General features: G+C 47.4%; 1 protein-coding gene across 6 annotated transcripts in view; it reads right to left on the bottom strand.

Annotated features, from left to right (window-relative positions):
- The window catches only part of IRAG1 (inositol 1,4,5-triphosphate receptor associated 1), a 120,843-nt gene that overhangs the window by 58,807 nt on the left and 49,247 nt on the right, over positions 1-12,789 (bottom strand). For 3 of the 6 annotated variants that reach the window (XM_057750591.1, XM_057750592.1, XM_057750594.1), the window contains exons 2-4: positions 2,261-2,361; positions 1,515-1,536; positions 1,084-1,154 (exon numbers count right to left, since the gene is read on the bottom strand). In XM_057750591.1, coding sequence (XP_057606574.1) covers positions 1,084-1,154; positions 1,515-1,536; positions 2,261-2,306 — 139 coding nt within the window. In that variant the 5' untranslated portion in view covers positions 2,307-2,361. Of the gene's footprint in view, positions 1-1,083; positions 1,155-1,514; positions 1,537-2,260; positions 2,362-3,486; positions 3,606-12,789 lie in introns of those variants that run through there. The other 3 variants (XM_057750589.1, XM_057750590.1, XM_057750593.1) reach the window with 2 other exon arrangements.

Here is a 12,789-nt window from a genome sequence, read left to right as displayed (position 1 = left end):
TGGAACCGTGTACCATCCTTGGCCAGGCAATGAGTTCAGTCCCCGTGGGTGACTGGCTCAGGGATGGCCATGGAGGCCGGTGACAGGCGATTCTGAGAATGGCGCTGGGTGTGTGGGGAAGAGGAGCTCTCTTCTCAGTGAAGGGACGTACGTTGCTGGTAGCCATTGGCCCAGAAGAAAGCCAACACACAAGAGGGGAGACTTGGGAGATGGGATGGGACCCACCGTGAGCACCCGGATTCAGCACTCCCTGAAAACACAGTCTCCGGCTTCTATTTATTTTTATTTTTTTGGCATGAGCTAGTTTAAACTGAGTTTCTATCATTTGAAAGTCCTGACACAGCAGAGCATTCAGCTCCTCGCCCCTCCTCCCAAAAGCATTGCTTCTTCCACCCAGACGACCTTTCCTGCCTCTTGTCTGTGTGTTCAAGTCTATGAGGCACAACTCAGATACTCTCCCCTCTGGAACACCACCTATCCAACCTTCCCCCTCTCTAGCCAGCATGGTCCCCTTCTTGCCTCTGTTTCCCCAACACTTTTGTGAAGGGCCTTGCAGCACAGTGCCTTGATTCTGTCTGTTCAGGTCTCAGTCTCCTCACAGACAAGAGCAACATGAAGGCAGAGACCAAGCCTGTATCCATGTTCCGATGGTCCAGAGCAGACTCTGAGGCACCCTGGGGGAGAAGTAGGTGACGGCGGCAGCCAGCCTTGCATTCAAGCACACACCTACGTGGATGCGGGCCTATCAGGGGTCAGAGGGCTCTACCACCTGAGCCCCAGAATTGAGCCTCACCCAGCTGTCCTGTCTCTCGTTGACTGCCTCATCTTCCTCTTTATGCCACAGACTTGTCTTTTTACCAAAGCAAATTAAAGTCAGATACCATGCTTCTTCTGGGCTCAAACACAGAGGGCTGACTGACTTTGCCCTGCTGGCTTGTAGGGATGGACTTATCTGAGAAGCAGGATAGGAGAAGGGGCCGAGCCTGGCCAAGCTGCGAGATCTCAGTCTTCCTACTCAAACACACCTGCAGCTGGACCCCTATCTCTGGTAGCAGAAATGAGACAAACCTGCCTAGCCCTTACCCACAGAAGTCAGTGGAGCAGTAGAAACCTTCAAGTGTCGGTGAGAAAGCCTCCTCTGGGGACTGTGAGCTCTGAAAGACAGAACAGAGTCCTCTTGTTAAGAAAATCTGTCCACAGCTTGTAAATAGGCAACCAGACGCTTGCATATTCTCTCAAAGTCATCCTAGAGCATCATCTTACAAGCTTGTCTAAGTTTGGGAATTTGTTAGAAATGCAAACTCTCAGGCTCCACCCACCGACTGGATCAGAAACTCTGGGGATGGGGCCCAGCTATCTATGACTGAAAAAGCCCCCCACCCTCACCCCAGGTGATCCTGACGCGCTCAAGTTTTTGAACTACTGCCCTTTGTAACTCTATTTACTATTTATTAGGGCTCAGACTCTGAGTGAATATCTAACTTGCAGAAAACTCATAAAATGTGAATAATTGCCTGGTGGAGATGCAGATGATTTCTGTTGGGGAGAAAAGATAAAAATACAGTTTTCATTGCCCCATGAAACATTAACCTATTTTATATCTAACTTAGCTATCTTATTCCAGCTCTCTTCTCCTCCTTACTGATTTTATTATGTACATCCATTTCTTGTACCCGCCTTTGAACTGGCTTTGTTATCCTGATGGTCCCCTCATTAATGAGTTAAACAAATCTTTGACACATGCTCACTATATATCTGCATTAGAATTATCTTCCTAACTTTTTGCAGATGATACTTAGACCGTCTTATTCCAGCTAAACCACTGCATGGGCTAGTGCTGTGTAAAACCGAGGCAGCAATATCTCTGTGCATGTGAGCCAGTGTCCCTCCCAGGAGGTCATCTTCCACACATGACCCACTTTGGCCAGAGGCAGAATACTAGTCAAAAATTCACATCTTTCAGGTCTGTTTGCAAATATCTGGACAGTTATTGTAGGAAACTCCCCTGCTATGAGTTGTGTTTTTCTTAAAGGTTAGCAAAGTGCAAAGAGCCAAATCCAGGAGAGAAAAAATAGTTTTCGGGGGGAAAGATAATGGAAAAATCCCAAGCTCTCGCTCCCATTTTGAGAAACTGCTTGATTGTATCTCATCAATAAAATGATCAAGAAAGAAAAAATATTTATAAAAAAATAGACCTGTCTAATCCCACCTGCTAGGAAGTATTGCCCTTTACAGCACAGATTAGGCACGTAGGATGTACCTGTTGACCAGGTTTTTGTCGGTTTCTCCTTCCGGTGAACTGGCATCCCCAGTCAGGATGATGGTGGGCGGAGTGGAAGATATTCCTGCGGTGGGAAGGCCCTGGTGGTTTAGAACAAAAACGCAGATGGAGTTAAGCTCCCAGGAGCTGGATCTGGAGCCTCTATTCCAGTATCAGGACACTCAGAGCCTTCTTGAGAAGGGTCAAATGCAGTTTATTTGGATCATTCAGGAAAAAAAAGAAGGCGGTGTCTCCATTCACCGAGCTTAACTCGGTCCACATTTCATGCACTATGATTAGGGAATCGCTAAGCCACTCCTGGTTAGTTCTAACAGCGTAGAAAAAGAATGGTGCAGAGTCCTGAGGCTGCAGCCAGCCTGGCTGGGGAAGGATGGAGGCCAGCAGAAAAGGCGGTGACACCACACATTCCCAATACTCAGTGACAGCCCCACATTTGGCTAATTGTGACATTTCCACAAAGGTGATTTGTTCCGTGGGTAATGGAACATGCCTTAACTTTTGTAACTTTGTAAAAATGTTTAACTAAATACACATTTCTGAAATAAGAACAAAAGTTAGGAGCCAATCCTTAGATTTTTGAGATAGTTTGCAACTACTAAACAAAATAGAACAAACTACTAACCATGAAAATGAAAGAGTTATTACATCCTAGGTTGGAGAAGTTGTAGTGAAACTGGTATACTGTTATGCTGCTAATGGCTGTGTGAGTTGTAAAACCCTATCTGGAGTATAAACATTTGTTGAGTGAGTAAATGAATGAATGAAATAAAAGCAATACTGTATAGGATATACAGTAAGATCCATGAAGATGCACATTGGCCTGTGCTTTCCTACACCTAAGTGCACTGGGGGAAAATATAGGACCAGTTAACAGTAACACAGTATCTCTCTGGTTCTTCTGGCACCTGCTATTGCAGTATTTCCATCTCAGAATTGTTCCCAGTTATGTCTGGGAGACTCTCCAGAGGTCTTGTCATATAACCCTCTTCTGCCCTGACCCCTTACTGGCATGTGCTGTCTGGGCCCTCTGCGAATGCCCTACTCTCCCTGCCAAAGCCAAAGGCCTGTCTCCCTGTGCTCCCGAGCCTGTCACACCACCAGCCCTACTGGTGTAGCCTCCTGAAGCTTCAGGGCAGTGGGTCCCCACGGCCACTTTCTCTGGAGGTCATGTCTTTCTGGAAACCCTGGGCATTAAGTGCTCTTACCTCTGCTGGCCCTGCTGAAACCACGGCCTGGGGGCTGCACTTGCAGAGCCAGGCTGAGCCCTTGGTATGCAGGTGTTGGCTCCTTGCAAGGTGGGAAGGAGGCCCTCTCTCATTCTCACATCATTCTTTGTTGTCAAGTGGGTGCCATCCGGACTTCTTAAATTCCACAACCTTTAGTGAAACCAGCTCTTCCCATTTTCATTTGCATCTCTTCCCTCCTTGGGCCTCAAACATGAGGCCAGGTGAGCTGGGGAAGAGTCTCTGAGTCCAGCCAGGGAATGCCGGACCCCTGTGTTCCAGGACCTTTCAGCAGGAGGGAGCTGAAGTGACGGGAAGACAGGGAAGCCCTCAGAATCCCTGAGCACACGGAAGGGAGGTTTGGGCAGGGACTTTGCCTGGGTAGGAGGAGTAGGAAGAAGCATTGCCTTTTGGAAGAATCATACTGCCCTCAAATTTCTGCTCGTTGTCTACTAGCTGTGTGTCCTCGGGCATGTTGTTAAACCTCTTTAAGCCTCACGGTCATGAAATCTAACTCATAAGGTTGATGTGAGGACTAAAAATAATGTTGAGAGAGCACCTAGCACAGGATTGATGTTTTCAATAAATGGTAATATTACTGTCAGATTACTTTTCTCTCTCACTCAACAAACACAGTTTAGTTATTCATCATGTGCCAGGGGCAGTTTGAGGTACAAAGACCCTCAAGAGTTCAGAGCCAAGCAAGGGATACAGAGGAGTAATTAATACTTATAATAAATATAAGATGATAAGGGATGAAACACATTCCGTGAACGCTCAAAGGAAAGGAAAGAAAACTCTCTTATGAGGGGAGCTGGAGAAGACTCTCCAGAGGGCGGGACATTTGAGCTAGGTCTTGAAAGATGAATAGGAGCTTGTAAGACAAAGATATTAGGGGAGAGGTTCTGGGCAAAGGGAACAAACAGCATTAGCAAAAGGCATAACTGGGCATTAGGGATTCACAATGTAGCTGGAGCATAGACTACAGAGTATGTGAAATAGGAGGGTCCAGGGGTGGGGGCCGTGATATTGTGATCTATAAGAAATGTATACATTTGGTCATTCAGGTGACCAAAATACATTCCTCATATATATTTGGTCTTCATCCACAGTTCCTGGCTTACAGCTCCCCAAACCCTTGGATAAAAGCGTGGGGAATATCTTTTGTTATAATACTTGGTCTCTTGTCCTCAGTTCCTGAAAATGCTTCAGAGACTTGCTTGACATGTTATAATTAGGTCCAGGAGCCTAATTCAGAGGCAAAATATGAAACTAGAATAAGAGGCTGAGCCAGCTTCTGAAGGACCTTGGGTGCTACTCCAGTGAGTTTGGTGTTTGTGGTTTTGCAGTTGGGGAACACGGAGGGTTAGGCGTGGGAATAACTTGACTGCCCAAAGAGAAAATATAGACATGTTGAGGGCAGATCCATCCATGGATCCCAGTGATTCCCATTGGTTGAGATGCTGGAAGAGGCCCTACTATTAAAGCACCCATCTGCCCCACAGGAATTCTGAGGAACTCCCTAGTAAATTGGAGCTGTGTCACTCTCCAGTTGGGTACGCACAGTTGGCCAAGGTAGAGTGACAGGGAGTCAGCGTGATGCTTGCGGCTGAGGCCAGGACTGGCCATTCTGTCCTTGTTCCCCCAGAGCTCCATTCCCTCCAAGAGCACAGATATCCATCCTTCTATCAAAGACTTCTCCTGGAAGCAACACTCAGGAAAGTTCCCCAAAAGGAACGTCTCCTTCTGTGGACAGTTTCACCTTGATGGGCTGGTGATGAGCTGGTCACCTGCTTTGTCCTCTTGTCGCACTGTCCCTCAGTTCCCACAACTATAAAATAGTCAAAGGCCTGCGGCCTCAGAATCAGCGTGTGTGAATAAGCTGGAATGATGAATGTGCGTGTACTTTGATAAGTGTCATCTGATCTACAAACACCCATTCATCATGGCTGTCACTCAAAGGAACAGCAGGTCCACTCAGTTCTCCCCACCTTCTGTCCACCAGCCTTCACTGGTGGGAGACGAGCAAGCAGCAGAGGCTTGGGCCCTTCCAAGGGGTCAGGCGGGATCTTGGGTTGTGGTGTGGGACCTGAAGACATCAAGTAGAACAGCACCCAGGGGAGCTGCTGAGGTCAAGAGGGGGAAAGAGCCTGTCAACACGGCAGGTGATGATGCAGATGGGGTGGGTAGGGCCAAGCTAAATGGGAGAGTCAGTGAAGAGGAAGGAATGGGGTGGGGAGTGTTTCTATCGGGCAGATTCTCTGGGGAGCAGGAAGGGCAGAAGTTTTTCCAGAGGGTTCTCTTCACATCACTAAAAGGGTTTCTTGCTGATATGGCCTCTTGGATCTCAGTTAGAGAATTAGCATCCTCGGAAGCCTAATCTCTGAGCTCAGAGGTACAGATTGGAGATCTAGGGGCCTGGTTGCTGTGAGTAGTAGTTACACGTTTTTATGTTATATACCAACATTTTATAATTGGAAGAATTGCCATACAGGTCTGGATTTCCTGCTTTTCCTGAAAAACCAAGAGATCAAGCCATTCATCTCGTGTCCACAGTTCTGCCGAGTAACCCTTGGTTGGAGTCAGCTCCCACTGGCCTGCTTCAAACATTTACACTCCCTGCCTGGCCCCAAAAGCATCTGTGTTACTGCTCCATGATTCTTAGCCTGTCCTGGTTTTCTGGAGTGTAGGAGGTTTGTGCTTAAAGCCTCCTCCACCCAAGTCATCTTTTTAAATTCGAGTCACTTTACTAAGGTTTGATTGACATGTGAAAAGCTGTATGTATTTCACATACACGACTTGATGAGTTTAGAGATAAGTATACACCGTGAAACCCTCATCACAAAATCTACGCCACAGACCTATCCACCGCTTCTCAAAGTTCCCTCCTGCCTTCTTTTTTATGATGCTGGTGGTGATGATAAACACATAAGACCTACTCTCTTAGCAAGTTGGGGGTACACGATACAGCATCTTTAACTCTGGGCACTGTGCTCTACAACAGATCTCTAGGACTTATTCGTGGACATGTAACTTCCACCACATCTTGATGGAGCATCTTTCCATATGGCCTCATGGGTGACTGTTACCATGGAAATGCCAATCAAAACACTGACCATGCTTATAGTATGTGTGAGGTTCCTTCCCTGGGTGGAGTTTATTTCTACGGGGAACGTTTAACCTCTGAAAATCACCTTTTCCATGTTTATCATATTTAGAGAATTTCTTTCTTGTATGAATCCTCTGGTAAACGAAAGAAACACACTTTGACTAAAATATCACTTTCACATTTGTTATAGCATATGGTTTCTGCCATCCCTTGGGGAGGGGCTTTTACAAATTCGCAACATGCACTGGTGCCGATGGGCTGGGTCTACGGAGGGGGCAGGAGGGACCACACATTAATTTCCGCATGCTGTGCTCTGAAAAATAAAATTGTGGTGGTGGTGCTGAGGTTACACTGTGTACCCATTTCCGAGAGTTTCATAGATCCTGGCTGCTAAGTATGTGGAGTACCGTTCATTTATTTATTTAATTTTGTTGACACACTATTTCCCAAAGCAATTTGAGGTCACCAACAATAAAATACATGATATAAAAACATGACACTATAAAAATAAGGGAACAATTTGATAAATACTGACATCCCTAGCAGATAAAGAGAAATACATGTTCCTTCTAGAACCCATGGTTTGACCCTGAAGTTAAACTATTTGATCTGAAAGCCAATGAAGCTGTGATCCACGTGGGCCAGGCTGAGAGAGCCTGCCTTGAGCATGGTTCAGCAGACAGAAAAACCAATGTAAGGAATAAATTGAGAGATTGGGATTGACATACACACACTACTGTATATAAAGTAGATAACTAATAAGGACTTACTGTATAGTACAGGGAACTCTACACCATACTCTATATGGGAAAAGAATCTAAAAAAGAACGGATATATGTATATGCATAACTGACTCACTTTGCTGTACAGTAGAAACTAACACAACACTGCAAATCAACTATACTCTGATTAAAATTATTAAAAAAAAAAGTCTACTCTTCACGCTCACCCCAGAGGACACGAAAGAACAAACCTTAACTCCCATCCTCACCTCTCCTCTGCCCTTTGACCCTTCACTTGCTTACACCTTCCCCCCATCTTATGATCGACACAAAGGTTTTCAAAAGTCTTAGCGTCTAAGAGGAGGCCAGTCTGTAAACACGCGCACATTATCATGCTTTGTTCTGTCCATTCACCCAGCAAACGTTTATTGAATGCCTAGGATGTGCTATGGTCTATGCTAGGGCCTGGGCAGACAAAGGTGAACCAGGCGGGCCTCTGAAATGCTTCCCAGTTAGCACAATGGGATGGGGAGTGGGGCGGAAGTACCCTCCTCCCCACCCCCACCCCATCCCAGGTGGTGCCCAGGCCTGAGGCCCTTAATGCTGATGCTGTGAGATAACTAGTCTGCAAGGCACTGGAGAGGCTGCTTTCTGGCCTGCCTCCTGGCAAAAGGCCACTTGCAGCAAAGCTCTCCTGAGGTGACTGTCATGCATGGGGCTGCAGGCACCCTCACTCAGAGGAAGGTCAGGGGCAGAGGTCCCCACACAGAAAGGCAGAAACAAGCCATGGGTGGCAAGCGCCAAGCATGTAACCACAGACACACACAATCTGAAGCTGCTTAAAAACCAGGAGGCACGAAACAATCAGGGAGAAATCCTCTAATCCCCTGATGGAATGTCCTGGAACGTCCTCACTCTCTCCTTCCAATGCATGCAAAATATATGGTAATAAAATCAAATTGTTCTCTTCCTAATCAGCTCACAGGAAGCTCTGGGCAACTTCTAATTTTCTGCAAAACTGTTTTTGTGGGGAACACTCAGCCTTGTGCTGGCTGGGTTTCACTTTAGCAGGCACTTGGGAGACAGTAATCAGGAGAGAGTGTGGGAAGATTCCAGGGGCCCCCTGGGTGAATTCTGCCAGGTTTTAATGCAGTGTAAATACCCATCCCTGCTCGCACTCTGAGCTGCCAAAACAGAAGGCAGGGCCTCAAGATAGCTTGTGGGTCAGCACGTTCAAACACAGAGTCTGCCGTGCAAATTCCTGGCTTCAGGATATCAAGGGCAGCAGGTTCCAGGGCCACACTAATTCACGCTACAGCTTTTCATATTAGCTGTGTGACCTTAGGCAAGTGACCTCACCTCTCTGTGCTTTGGTTACCTCATCTGTAAAATAACTACTTCACAGGGTAGTTACAAGAATTCCACAGATTGATATAGAAATAGGATTGCCAGATAAAACACAGGATACCCAGTTATATCTGAGCTTCAAGTAAACCACAAATAATTTTTTAGTGTTAGTATGTCCCAAATATTGCATGGACATAACTGTATTTTCATTTGCTAAATCTGGCAGCTCCAGCTGGAAAGCTCGCAGAAGGGCACTGGCAGCTAGGAAATGCTCAATAAGTGTCAGATATTATATTCTGTTATTGGCAACTTTGGGGCTAAATTAATGACTTTGGAATTTGGTTTTGAGGAGACTGTTGTTCTTAGTTTTGCATCTGAACAACTTTTTGGAGTTAAATTAGGAGGGCCTCACCTTTCTGGTCATGGAGCCACAGAGCATCTTCCTTGGGGCATCTGGCCACATAAGCCCAAGCAATCAATGACTCCCAGGGAAGCCCACCTCCAAGGCCACCTTCACCTGCCTCCACTCCCTCTCTCACCATCTGCATCTCAGACAAAGTAGAGATGCCTTTTACGCATAGGAGAAAAGAAACAAATGTGGATAGGGGGAAGTGACATTTACTCGGACCGACTGCATGTGGGGGGCCCTGTCCCAGACACTTCCCGGGTGTTTTCTCACAATCCTCCCAGCAACTCCACAAATGACCCTCAGGACACCCATGAACAACCTGGGGTGATGATACCTCCTGACCTCACAGAATCCTGCAGAGGAAATGAGAAGATGAAAGCAAAAGCCCTGAGTGTGGAATAGGGGTTAATACATTTCTTTTCTCTCCCCTCTTTTCCCATTTCAATCCCACATTACTAACAAAAAACAGACATGTCATGTCCAGGGCTGCACAGCTGGTAAATAGGGGAAGAAACAAACACCAAGCCTGTTGGCCGTCCCGCCTCACACCCTGCCCTTACAAGTTCTCTCCAGGTCTTGGGTCTCACCTCCCCTGGTTCCTGGTGCCCTGCAGCCCTCTGACATGCCTCTTATTCTTCCGAGCTGCACCCTCCTTCACGAGCCCCTTCCTCCAGGAAGCCCTCCAGGCTGAACACACAGCAGGAGCAAAGATAGCAGGGGCACCCCTCTCACCTTCCAGGGGCCCAGCCTCCCCAGGGATTCATTCTCCTTCCCTGGAGTCAGCCGAGCACCACGGAAGCCGGGTCATCTTCCAGCAACTCACCCTTTAATAAGCCAGCGGGTCACATTTTGTTCTCCTTAAATAAACCTTATAGAAACATTTAAATGTTTATTTCGCTCATAAATTCCCAGGAATGCACAACAGTTTCCTAACTGCCTGGGTGCAGAGATAAATATAGGCCAGTGTCACAGACGGGAATATTAGCTTCCTTTCCCCAATGTCACGTGTTTAGGCCTGGCTCGGAAGCTCTGAGCAACAGATCAGCCCCAGTCCAGGAGGGAGTGGGGAGTTTGGCTCCTGCACTTGGACCTTGACAGATGGCCTGGAAAGGGACTGTGCAGGCAATTGTGGCAATGTAGGGTGGTGAAGTCGGGAGGTCTACACTGGCATCTCTCCTGGGTGACCTTGGGCAAGTCACTTAACTTCTCTGAGTTTCAAGTTCTCAAACATTATGTGGAGCTAATAATCCCCATTTTCCAGGCTTGTTTTAAGGGTGACCATGACAGTCAGGATGGTGATGGAGGGTGGGCACTGTTGCAGCTGTATCCCCAGGTCCCTCTCTCACAGCCTGGAGGGCAAACAGGAACTTCCTCTGGAGAGGGGGCCCCGGCCACAAAGAGGACTTAGCACTCTTGTGACAGGATAAAAGGACTCTCTGGGGACTTGGGAAAAAATGATTATTCCAGCAGTGAGTCCTAAGAGCATGGGAGAGAGCAGAAGTGCCTCTGCTGAGCTCGGCTGGACCTGGGGCTCATCCCTGTCAAGCGCTGAGGACCAGATCCCGGCTCCCCGAAGGCTCCCAACACCCACCTTGTGGATCTCCCCATGCACCCACGGCCTGCCCTGCCTCCGTGGACCCTCCTTCCTGCCATTATCCAGTCTATTCCTAGCAGTCAGGGGTCAATCACCCCCAGACAATCCTGCCTTCTTCATCACTGTTTTTACTTTCATGCCGCAGACTTCAGGAGTGTAAAAGTGCACACAGTGTCTACTAGCCTTACTCTGTGGGGGAGGCGGGTATCCCTCAGCCAGCCAGCCATTCATCTGTCATCTTCTATCCTCTCCTCCTCCCTCCTGTCCATCTCCTCCTCCCTTAAGTCCAGGCATTAAATCATGCTTACAGCCATTTATCCACCCAGCCTATCATACAACCATCCATCCATCCATCCCTCCCTCACTCCCTCCCTAAGCTCCTACCACATGCTAGAGCCAACGCTGAGGGTCAGAGATACACACGTGGCCCCTGACCCTAAGTAGCTGGCATGCAATCTGACAGGGGACCCAGAGAAACAAAAATTGACAAGCTACTCCATTGCTCACAATAGCAACTAAGGACAAATAACTGTAATATACATTCTTGACCATTTGTAATAACCAACATTTCTAAAGCACTTTCTGCTCTGTTGCAGACACTTCCACAGCTACAATCTCACAGCTCTTAATATCTGACCAGAAGCCATCCTGGTGGAACAGTCCTCCAGACCCTTTCCAAGCTTCTTTTCCATAGACTATAAGGCATCAAGAACCTGCCTCCCATGCCTAGGGCTTCTGGTGTCCAGGACACTGGCTTTACTGCTGGGTGGGGCCAGGGAAGGAGGCAAAGGTGGCGGGAACACCTCAGCAGAAATAGGTTTGAATCTCCATTCAGTCATGACACAACCATATGACCTTCGACAATTACATAACCTCCCAGAGACTCAGTTTCTTCTTCTATAAAATAGAGATTATAATAATATCTACCTTCGGGGATGAGCCCACATAGCAGGTACCCAATAGATGTCTCCAACATCTTGCACATCAGACTCTAACGCTCTACTGAGAATTTATTTGAAGAGATTTCATTGAAGATCTGAATGGAGGCTGTTCTTGCAAAGGGTGGGAGGAGACTAGTATGAATTCAAAATCCTCAAGTGAAGTATTCAAGGTACTGCCCAGTTTCTAGTGATTAGAGTGTACTTCCTTGCCTCAGTTTTCTCATCTGTAAAATGGGATAATAATCACACCAACCTCCTAGAGTTGTTGTATGTAAAGTGCTTAAAGCAGTGCTTGTCACATAGGAAGCGTGGTACGATCATTCTCATTGGGTAAGTCAGGAAGGTGGGGGCTATTACTGCAACACTTGGCTTATAGATGAGGAAACTGAGGCATAATGAATCACTTACCCAGGTTCACACTCAGGGATGTGAACCTCAAACCCTTTCCACTCTGCCACATAGCTTATATCTCATGTTTCTATGAAACGGAAGCATTTCCTGTACCTTCTGGAACTCCCTGGCTGTTTGGGGAACACTACTTGGAACTCTCCTAAAAGGACAGCCGTGTGGGATGATGGTGGTAAGCCTGGATGGGTCTCTTCCTACGCTAAGCAGGGAGAGAGTTCCAGGTTTGTTATGGTGGCAGCTACCATGCTGTCCAATTCTGGGCCAAAAGAGGGGGAGGACCTGCAGCTTCATGGTGAGAGCTTCTAGGAGCTCCACAAAGAGATCACTTCCTGTTAGGGCCGCACACAGTGGGCTGCTTCTCCAGAAAACACTCCAACCTCATTTTCAGTTAACTGACATTTAGGGATAGGGGTTGAGGTGGGAGTAGGGATGCTGCTGGTTAGTTGAGCGCTGCAGTGGTCTTGTCAATCAGACACTGCTGTATATGAGGGTTAAGCATCAATTTCTGTCTAGAGGGTCAGAAAGTGCAGTACCAAGTAGGCGCTCAGGGAGGCCTGGGGTGAGAGTAACGGGTGTGTGTGCCCTGAAGTAGGAACAGCATGGTGGCCTGGGTTTCTAGGGGCCAATGCCCATACAAGTGGGCTGTTTCATCATCCTGCTGAAGGAGAATGAGGAAGCGGGCTGCACAGCATGGGGCGTGGGCAGCTCGGGGTTTTGGCAGGATGTGTGACATGGAGCTTTGTCCCCTGGCTGCA

This window comes from Hippopotamus amphibius, chromosome 9 (genome assembly GCF_030028045.1).
Source record: "Hippopotamus amphibius kiboko isolate mHipAmp2 chromosome 9, mHipAmp2.hap2, whole genome shotgun sequence".
Lineage (NCBI taxonomy): Eukaryota > Metazoa > Chordata > Mammalia > Artiodactyla > Hippopotamidae > Hippopotamus > Hippopotamus amphibius.
This window is presented reverse-complemented; position numbering and strand designations above follow the sequence as displayed.